The following is a 10,870-nucleotide window of genomic DNA, read 5'->3' as shown; positions in this document are numbered from 1 at the left end:
AACAAAAAACACAACTTAAAAAGGAACCAAATCTAGGAAAAGCAATGAAGAGAGATTTATCTTGCTATGGAACACAAACTTGATTGATATTTAACTGGTCCCTCAATGCCTACACGACAAGATTGAACGATAATCAAAGAAATCAAATATATCAATAGTTCATTAGTAATCACAGCTCAAAATAAAAAGATATTCTTGAAAAGATTGTTTGAAAAAGGTTTTGAAAGAGATTAGAAAATAGTTTGCTACCTTAAAACTAACTAAAGAGATGTTTTTTCTTTTGTCAAAACAATGCTAAGGGGTTGCCTTAGGGTTTCCAAAAGAGAAAAAAGGATTTAAAGAAGATGGAGGCTAAAAAATCACTCTCTCTAGCTAGGGTTTTAATTTGAGGCATAAGGTGAGTATATATAAGTTAAAATTAGGGTTTTCAGACTTTTTAATGATCCAAAACATTCTCAAGGGTCCACGGGCCAGCCCACATCAAAACATTATGTTTTGAGCCCATAAAATGAAGTTTTAAAACCTAGAAAGTTGGACAGCCTAGTTGGCCCAACTTCAAATAGTCATAACTCACTCAATTTAAGTCCAAATTAGGCAAAATTTGTATTCAAATTGAAGCACAGGATGTCTAGTTTCCAATGAAACAAACCTCACTCAAAAAATCTTTGTGTATCAAAATTTATGGCCAAAATAGTGAGAAAATGTTATTTTTAACGTTGCTTTCAATGCAATTTGAGCACATTTGAGTTGTGATTACTTCCAAACTATCAAAATAACTTTAATTACCTTTTGTAGACATTTCAAGCTTATCACTAGAACCGGGGACTAAAGTTTATTAATCGGGTGCAAAATGAGGTGTCTACACTAGTGCATAGTGGTTTTGAGACTCTTTAGGTAATTGGTCAGTTCTACTCAGTTGGCTATTTGATGGGATATGCATTTAATTTTTTAATATTAAAAAATTGTCATGTCAATTAAATAATGCCACTTCATTGCTCCGTTAGCCACGTAAGTAAGAATATTAATAAAAGTTAACAAAAGGATCAATAATATTCATTTTTTAAATTTTAGGAACCAATAACATTCACTTAAAACTTAAAGGACTAAAAGCACTCACTAAGTAAACTTAAGGGACTAACATTGTGGTTTCACCAAAAATGAATGGTGGAGGAAGAGCAGTACTGAGTTATAAAACATGGTTTGGACTTTAAATTAAGTTTTATTTTATTAAAATTTAATGACAAGTTTTTACTAAAGAAACGAATAAGTATGCTTTCCTTTGATTATAATTTAAGAATAATAATCTCTTAGATTAAGATTAGATAGTTTTTTTTTTTAAAGGAAAAAATAGAAAAGGATAATTTAAAGTTAATGAATATTAAAATTTAAAAACCAGACAAAAATTAAGAAATTTTTAGGAAAAATTAATGAATAAATTCATTCCAAATTACATAGATTTGATCAATTTTAATTACATGGAATTTTTGAATGACTTGCACAAGACTAACATAGATTTGAGAAACACTGAAAATTCAAAATTTTATATCTTTAGTCTTTATTGTAATTTGAAATTTCTTTTCATTTATGTTAGTTTTGTAATGCTAAAATTCGATATAATTTGAAATTTATCAAATCTATGTTAATGACTATTGAGAAATATTACCATTTGAAAAATATGACCCTTAAAAAGAAAGGTTATTGAGAAAATATAATTGTTGGAAAATTTGAAAATGTTACCGTTGAGAAATTTAAAAATATAGCTATTAGGAATTTGAAAAATATGGTTGCTGGGAATGAATAAAGAAAGATTAAAAAAGAATTAAAAAAATGATTAAAGAAATAATATTTAAATGAGATGAAAAATGATAGAAAATTTGTTGGAAAGTGTATTTTAAAAAGTAGGTAGGTAAAAAGCAAATGTCATTGTTAATAATACAAAAATTTAGAAAAGCTACTAGAGATGTTCTAAGTTTTATAAACCTTTAAGAAACTAAGGGTGTTCAAGAAATTGGTCCCACTGACAATAATCACACCAGACCAACTGCTTCCAACAGTTTCCATTAGCATGGATGAACTACCCTAGATTCCCTATACAACCTAGAAACTTTCACCATAGCTCTGCCACATACCAGCGTTTTTCCCCATGCCTACCACCACATCACCTTTATTTGACCTCTGAAGCACCGACACCGCTACAGAGGTGCCGCATCGGCATCCAACAAGACCTGATGCGACGTGTGCAGGCAACACCACTGCCCACACATCGATGCTGCGTCGCTTTTTTTTCGTTTCTTGATACGCGCCGATTTGCGCTGATTCAGGTCGTATCGGCTAAAATCGCCGAAATAGACCAAAACAAACTAGTTCAGGCTGTACCGGCACTGATACGGCCGATTTAGGCCAAAATTCAAGTTAAAAATAATAAATAATAAATGTGCGAAACGCACCGTTTCAACTCAAGCTTTAAACGAAAAAACTCTAACTCTATCTACCCTTTTGTTTCTTAAATCTTTGCTCTCTGTCTCCCTCTCGACTCTCTGCTCTCCGTCTCCCCTCTTTCTCACAGACCCAAACTCACTCTCTAAGACAATTTCAAAGTCTCACAACCTCTCCCTAAGACACAATCACTATCTCTCGGTTTCAAATCTCCAGATTCTCCACCATCAGCCCATCACTCAGTTTCAAGTTTCAACTCTCAAGCTTACCAACCCAACTCTCAACTCAGGCATCAAAGCTTTCATTCTCAGTTTCTCACCCTCCATTATACTCTCACATGCTCTATTACTCATTGTGATTTTATTTATTTTTTAAATTTTATATAAGCTGTCTGTAATGTTGTGAGTTGTGACTTGGATTTGATTGTTTATTTAGTTATTATATATTTTTCAAAATTATTTGCAGGTTATATTGAAATTATTGAATTTGCAATGGATGAAGTCACTAGCATAGAAACTTCACCTTCTTTAGATGAAGAAGTGCTAAATGTTGACACTCCTCTTTGGCAATATGTGACTAAATTGGAAAAATCATCTTGTTCTTTTTCTAATCAGGTGGAAACACACATTTTAAGTGCAACTATTGCGGTGGAATTTTTTTGGATCCTATTCTAGGGTTAAGGCTCATTTATTAAAAATTAGTAATAAATGTATTAGTGCATGCGATAAAGTGACGCTGAGCCATAGATTAGATATGCAGAGAATGCATGATCAGGTTGAGTATGATAAGTTAGAGAGAGAACGTTGAAGTCAAATTCCCTTACCCCCACCTCTCCCAGGCCGTGGGCCTATTCCCTCATCCCGGAGACAAGAAGGGAGTGGTAGTACAGATCCGATTAATGGTAAGAGGAGGAAGGTGACTGCGAATTCTCCTTTGGAGAGAGCATTCCAGAATAATGCTAGGCACAAATTGGATAGTAGAATTGCTAGGATGTTTTATATCGATGGGCTTCCATTTCACTTTGCAAGTAACCCAAATTATTGCAGTTCCTATGCATATGCTGCTACCCATAACATTCCGAGTTATGTTTCTCTTAGATACAATGCCTTGAGAACAACACTTTTGCAAAAAGAAAAAGCTAATGTTGAAAGACTTTTGAAACCACTTAAGGACTCTTGGCTTACAAATGGTGTAAGTATAGTTTTTGATAAATGATCAGATCCACAAAAGAGGCCTCTTATTAATATCATGGCTACATCAAATGGGGGTTCAGTGTTTATAAAGGCAATTGATGGGTCAGGTGAGTTCAAAGACAAACATTTTATTGCTAGGGTGTTGAAGGATGCTTTAAAAAAGATTAGACATGAAAAAGTTGTTCAAGTCATCATTAATAATGCTAGTGTGATGAAGTCTGCTAGAGCTCTTATTGAAGGTGAGTATCCCAAAATATTTTGGACACCATGTGTTGTCCACACTCTTAATCTAGTTTTGAAGAATATTTGTGCAGCAAAAAACACGGAAAAAAATGAAGTTACATATAAGAAATGTAGTTGGATTACATGTATTGCTGATGATGCATCCTTCATACGTGTTTTTATCATGAACTATTCAATGAGATTGACAATGTTTAACGAATTTTGTCAATTAAAATTGCTTCAAGTTGCTGATACTAGCTTTGTTTTGGTTGTTGTAATGCTGAAAAGGTTGAAGTTGATAAAAAATGATACCTTCAAGCCATGGCTATTAGTAACCAATGGGCTACTTATAAGGAGGAGGATGTTGGAAAAACTCAAAAGGTAAAAGATATGATTCTAAGTGATCGTTGGTGGGATGTTGTTGATTATATCCTTGAATTCACAACACCTATTTATGATATGCTGCGAGTAGCTGATACAGCTAGGCCTTGTCTTCATCTTGTGTATAAAATGTGGGATCAATGATAAAGAAGGTGAAGGCAGCAATATATCGGCAAGAAGGCTTGAAAGATGATGAGTATAACTCATTTTTTAATGTGGTGTATGATATACTCATTGATCAATAGACTAAAAATTATACACCACTACATTGCTTGGCCTATTTCTTAAATCCTAAGTAAGTACTTTTATCTTCTATTTTCCTTAGTTTCCCCTTCTAGTAAAACACACATTTCACCATCCATATTTGTTTTTTTTATTTTTAACTAGGTATTACTCCATTGAATGAGTTTCGGAGAATCTAAAACGCATCGCTCCACATCAGGATCATGAAATTTCTATGGAAATGAGCAAATGTTTGGAGCAACACTTTGAAGATGAGAGTGAATTAAGGATGATGAAAATTGATTTTGCTGCATTTTCAAGAGGGAGGTTTCTTTCACCAGATGCCTTAATAGATAAGTGAGCCTTACAACCTTTAGTTTGGTGGCAATATCATAGCTCCTCATTTCCAACTCTTCAAACTCTTGCCATTAAACTTCTTGAAAAATCTTGTTCATCCTCATGTGCTAAAAGGAATTGGAGCACATACAAATTTATCCATTTCTTTAAAAGAAACAAAATGGCTCTTGCACGTGCTGAGGATTTGGTATATGTGCATTCTAATCTTCGACTCTTATCAAGGCACAATGAGGAGTACGTAAATACAACAACAAAAATGTGAGATATAGCAAGAGATTCTTGGAATGATAATGACATACATGGAAGAGTTTGAATTCTTGAGAATGCTACCCTTACACTAGATGATCCAGAGTTGGACGCCATGGTTATTGGGAATGCTAATATTAGTGTTACTACTAGTGAAAGTGAAGTTCAAAGCGAAGCTATTGATCTTGATGATGAAGATGAGGGTCGTATTTGATTGTCTTGTTGATTATTTTCTATTTTGTTTTAGTTTCAAACTTGTGAATTGTAATTTAATTTCCGACCATCATGGAATGTTTTAGTTTCAAACTTGAGGGTTGTATTTAATTTATGAACATCATGTTTTAGTTATTATCTACTATTGTTCTTAAATTTGGTATTTGTTTATATAATGTGAAAAAATATGCTTAGCAATATATAGAAAATATAAATAAATAAAAATTTAATAATTTTTTTATCGCCGCAATCACATCCTACTTTTTTTATAATTGCTAAGTCTCGCATCTACACCCGCTCCCGAATCCAAAAACGAACCATGCTTCATAGTACTTGACCCTAACTCAAATCAACCCCACATATCAACCATCGTGGCTGACCTAAGTCGAGAAACCCACATGCCCAACTACCATTAATATTAATCCCCACCGCCACTCAAAAAGCAATCTGACCTCTGCCGATTTGTGAAATTGTTTTTTTTTTTTTTCCATTGACAACTGGCTAACCACACCGACAAAAAACCGCCACCACCGACTTCACCTTTCTGACCTCTAAAGTCCTGTGGTGGTTTTTATTTTGGGGAAACCAGCTGTCAGTGCAATATAAAATGGCCGCCAAAAACCTGCAGACCACACTAAGAAACACCCTCTAAACAAAATGCAAGGCACAAAGAAGCGACAACTTAAAATCAAAATGTTCTAAATGCTTATATACTTGTTACAATCTCATGAATGAGAAATATTTTTCGAGAAACGATAAATTTTAAATAAACAAAAAATTATACACTAATTACATGATCAGATGTTTCTTAAAGTAGTATATTCCACCAAATGAATACATAACAATGCAGTATTATCTTCATGTTAGTTACTTGTGTCATCTACCTTTTTGGCATTTAATTAAAATTCTTCTTTTAAGTCTCTGTTTATCCTAATTTCTCAAATTTAAATAATAACACAATCAGGAGCTAAAGGAAATAGCCTAATTATTGCACAACAAGAACCTAAGTTGGCAGATGACCTTTGCTCTGCTTTTTCCTTCAACCACAAACTCCAATAATTTCAAATGATCAAGACATCTAGCTGCTCCACGCCTTGATCCTGTAGATTCCCTACCATTTCAAGGCATGTCCCCTTTTTTTCCAGTCCTTAAAGGAGAGAAGTAACTGTGTCTGTTAACAAACATTGAGGAAATCTCACTTAACAGCATACTCCTTGGAGAACCTCTAGAAATAACCTAATTCTTCTGCATGGTTTAGAGATATAATAAGCATAAATACAAACAATATATAACTTTTTTTTGATAGGTTACAAACAATTTATAATTAAAAATTACTTTCTGAAAAACCATTACGAAGAAAGAGAACGAGTAGAATTCAAATGTTATCAACAAGGTTTATTTGAAGTATACACGAGCAAAGAAGTCATGCATTAAAATTTAAAATACAGGATCTGTCATGATGAATATGTCACTGAATTTTCAGAAATCATAATTTTACAAATATATTCAAAAACAGCAGCAGAATAGCATAAGTCATTTTAATATAAAGAAAAGCAATAACATTCTATAAGATAGTGTAAGCAATAAGGCACACATCTTTTGGAAATGAAATGCAACTTGAGGGGAAAAGGCACTTAATAAAAAGTTACATAGAGCATATAGATTAATTGCAAATTCCAGATTGAATTTTCTTTGTGGTGATCAAGCAATTCTGTGCTAAAATGAAAAGTAATACCAACAACTCTTCCTGTGCGGTCAGGTGAAGACATCCTATAGGTTAAAAATAAAAAGCAAGTCATGATAATTTAAATTCATTAGTACTTTTAATTTTAGTTCTCCACAAAAAATTTTGGATAAAGTTTAACTACAAAATTGATTATAGGCTAAGGCTACATCCTTACTCAATATCTTTTTATTAGAGGTGAATTTTAACAAATCCCCCATTGGATTACATCTTTTTCTTATATCCTCCATACTTACAAAATTTCTAGAAAAATTAAAGATTAATAATTATGTTATCAATAAGTTGTTTAAATTGCAAGTTTATATAGTTTAAAATTATGCATTAGATATAACCTTATAGATGATATAGTAAATAATATCCAATTGATACAACATTTGACATGTATATTAAGAGCATAAAGAACATTCAATTAAACGATTAAATTTTCAAAATATGTAGTAATATTTATTTTATTGAGTAAGGTCGTAACCTTAGGCTACAATCAATTTTATAACTAAACTTAATCCAAAAAGTTTTTCAAATGCCCATTAGAAGTCATCCTTTCCAGAGGAGTTTCCAAGCACAACCTTAACAACTAAGAGATTACCTTGCAGTTTGCATTGCAAATAATATAGCAGAACTGCTACAAAACTTTCTGAGCTTTGTGTGTACTCCAAACTCTTCTCTTCCCAAAGAATGCTAGATGTGCATTGAAATTAGTTCATCAACTCCACATTGTCTAATGTCAATGACCATTGATTCATTAAAAGAGGGCAAAATGCCACAGCACTGTCGTCGTGGAGCCTTCATCTGGAATAAAGAAGACAACATTTGCAAAGTGACACTAACTTACAAATAACTAAAATATGAAGAAAACATCATATGATGAACGTATGAATTGCAAACCAAGCATAGTTAAACCAGTTCGGCAATACCTGTTCAATATCAAGCTCAAGCTTCTCAGAGAACACTCTGATGCCTTTCAAATTCTTTATTGCATCAGGCGTGACACACTCTTTAACCAAGTGTCTGGTATAGTAGCTCCAAACACCACTTTTATCAGGTACAATACTTTCCAGAAAGAAGGTAACAGGTCTTTTACATGGATCTTTAGGATACTCTCTCGTGTTAAACATATAACGACTTGCATCTACTGTGATACTCCTCCTCCATGGTACAAAAGTTCTCTGCAGTGAAAGGAGATCTGGGAGAAATTCATTACCATTGAACACCTGGATAGCATAACCCCATGCAACTGAAACAGTCAATGAATTTGATCGGTCATAGCAGACAGTCCGTTGCAAAATCCTGGCAGGATCAACATTCACAGCTTTAAAAAGATGTTTGATTGCTTGAGTCTTGTTAATGTCAGGAAAGATTGGCTCCACAGCATCCAAATGATGAAGGGACAACAAAGGAGATAATGGATGTGAAGACAGCATCCCGAACAAACTCCCCCTCATATCAACCTGGTATGAAAAGAATTAAGTCATGAATTACCTTCAAAATTTAGTCAATTAACTTGCATAAAATCCCATACAACATCCAATAAGTAAAGAAGGAAAAAAATGTGAGACACTATAGGATAATTTAAGAACTTGGTAAGGCTATTCAGCCAACCCAAGTCAGTCAGCTAAGCAACCTCTCTAAAAAAAATCTCAAACTATCGTTGAATGTCACGCTCATCTGATCTCTCATCTACTTTTAACTACATGTAGGTTCATATATGCAGATAACTAGCAGATCAGGCAGTAAAAGTCATTCGATCACAACAAATACAAAAAAAGAAAGAAGGGGGTCCAGTAATTGAGAAATGCTACATACACGAAAAATTACACAACATTTTTCACAACAATTAAATTGGCAAGCTTTTACTAGTTCTTATCTAGTCCCACCACTGACATCGCCATTTTACCTACTATTAACAATCTACCACATTAGGTGTGAAATTTTTTATGTCTATAGACTTTCTCTCAGTAATTACTAATTACCTACAAGGGACCATATGAGAAATTGTTTCATCACGTAAAAAGGTATAGCACACTGGGTACTCTGAATAATTTCAGTGACCACACACGGTCACTCGTTAGATACTCCACGAGCAATGCTCCCTACCCTCACATAATATCAATGGGTCCTATGAATTAAAAATTCATCATCATTCATGTGAACACTATTGAATAATTTTCCTAATTAGTTAGCAACGATCAACATTTCTTCAAAAATTGGATTAGTCATTAATAAGAATCAACATTTCATCTAAAATTTCCTATTTAGCCTTTCTTTCAACATCAACAATTTTTTTACTCTGCATTCTACAACATCCAAAACTTAGTCCCAAAATTTTGGAGTCCGCCATGGATTCTCGATTTGCATATGAATTAAACTTAGTTTGTGCTATAAAAAATTTTTGCTTCTCATTGCAAAAGCAAAGTATTTGTAACACTAAAAACTGCTTCATAAGAAATGCGTATAAATAAAGCATATAGAAAGAGCATTTACCTGATGAAAGCCAGGTTCGTGAGTTAAACCAACACCGAGCTCCGCCAGGCACGAAAAAACCCTAGCATCGCTGCCATACAAGTGCGAGTACCTTACCAAGCAAGAATCCAAAACCCTTGCCAAAACCTTAGCCAGAGAGTGGCTGATAGCGAATCCTCCACCGCCAAATGCCATATCAAACGAGTACTTCAAATTCTGCTCGTAACTCTCCGAATTGCCCCCAATGTAAAACCACCGCTCATGATCGTACTTACCTAGGGTTTTGACCAGATTGTCGACGAAGAAAACAGTGTCGTCGTCGCCGAACACGTACCACCTCACACCCTCCTCGCCGCGATCCACGACCTCCTTCACCACACGCGCCACGCGGATCGCCGATCGGAGACCTCCACGGAACGTGTAAGGGAACCTCGAAGTGTCGCCGGAGACGACCACCGGCGGCACAGTGTCGTCGCCGTCGACAGCGCGGTCGAGGAAAGCGAGGGCGCGCGTGGAGTTAGGGGAGTACCAGAGGCGTAAGTAAGGCTTGCGGAGGGGAAAGGAGTTGGACGAGGAAGCAATGGAGAAGAGGACATGGCGGCGCGTGATGGGAGAATCAGAGGCGCGTGGGAATGGAGGCGGTGGCGGGTGGGGGTAAATGAAGAAGTAGAGGAAGAGGAAAAGAGAGAGAATCAAAAGGAAGGTTTTGAGGCGGGAAGGATTGAAGGTAAGAGATTTAAGGAATGTGATGGAAGGCATGACCTTGAGAGAAAGATGGCGAACGGTGCGTTTAGATTTGGAGAGACAAAACTGGAATGAAAATGGAAATTTGCGTTCACGTTTGGTTGGCTTTTTCTGGGACATTAATGACAACTGAGATATAGCTGAGGGAACCCCAACACGAAGCATTTATGAGCTCTTCAGTTCATTTAACCTTTTTCTTTCTCTCTCTCTCTCTCCCTCTGTTTGTCTGTTTGTCTGTTTGTCTTTCTTTCTTTATTTGATTTCCATAATGACACATTATTATAACTAAATACTTGTAAAAATTAATTATATTGCTAGTATTTCTGTTCCAATTAAATTTTCTTAATTTTCATAATAATAATAAAAAATTGTTACAAAATGTGTTTTTGAGGTTTTGGGGGGAGGGGGGGGGGGGGGTTTTCGACGCACGCTTTTTTTTTTTTGTGGTTATAGAACAATTGTGCCGTATCTCTTTAATGTACACGTGTCCTGTAAGTAACGTGAGTGAAATCAGTGAATTTCACTCGAAAACGATGTTTTTGTTTTTTTCTTAAAAAAATCATGAAACTTGAAAACGATTGACAACTGGTGATTATTATAGTGGTATTTGGTGTAGGTGCTTCCCGCTGCCCGCTCTCAAAAATACCCACAG

The 10,870-nt window shown here is 34.9% G+C and overlaps 1 protein-coding gene across 2 annotated transcripts; it reads right to left on the bottom strand.

Moving 5' to 3' along the window:
• Nucleotides 1–5,952: 5,952 nt before the first annotated feature.
• Nucleotides 5,953–10,453, bottom strand: LOC142638178 (uncharacterized). Of its 2 annotated transcripts, none has more exons than XM_075812189.1 (4): nucleotides 9,496–10,452; nucleotides 7,929–8,462; nucleotides 7,601–7,803; nucleotides 5,953–6,515 (listed from the first exon to the last, which is right to left on the bottom strand). In XM_075812189.1, exons 1-3 carry the CDS (start codon nucleotides 10,381–10,383, stop codon nucleotides 7,693–7,695), a joined length of 1,533 nt encoding a protein of 510 aa, XP_075668304.1. In that variant the 5' UTR covers nucleotides 10,384–10,452; the 3' UTR covers nucleotides 5,953–6,515; nucleotides 7,601–7,692. The 2 variants fall into 2 exon arrangements, with proteins under 2 accessions (XP_075668304.1, XP_075668305.1); XM_075812190.1 differs by having other exon boundaries at nucleotides 6,001–6,441; nucleotides 9,496–10,453.
• Between the last annotated feature and the right edge of the window lie 417 nt (nucleotides 10,454–10,870).

Source organism: Castanea sativa, chromosome 6 (assembly GCF_040712315.1).
Source record: "Castanea sativa cultivar Marrone di Chiusa Pesio chromosome 6, ASM4071231v1".
Classification (NCBI taxonomy): Eukaryota; Viridiplantae; Streptophyta; class Magnoliopsida; order Fagales; family Fagaceae; genus Castanea; species Castanea sativa.
Note: the sequence above shows the minus strand (reverse complement) of the source record. Positions and strands in the feature narration are given on the sequence as shown.

What these genes read in the sequence shown, in the direction of transcription:
- LOC142638178 (XM_075812190.1), bottom strand. Translation starts at nt 10,383, where the DNA reads ATGCTTCGTGTTGGGGTTCCCTCAGCTATATCTCAGTTGTCATTAATG. An exon ending in ACGAACCTGGCTTTCATCAG is followed by an intron (nt 8,463 to 9,495) that starts GTAAATGCTCTT and finishes TTTTCATACCAG; the next exon opens with GTTGATATGAGGGGGAGTTT. An exon ending in TTGAGCTTGATATTGAACAG is followed by an intron (nt 7,804 to 7,928) that starts GTATTGCCGAAC and finishes TCTTTATTCCAG; the next exon opens with ATGAAGGCTCCACGACGACA.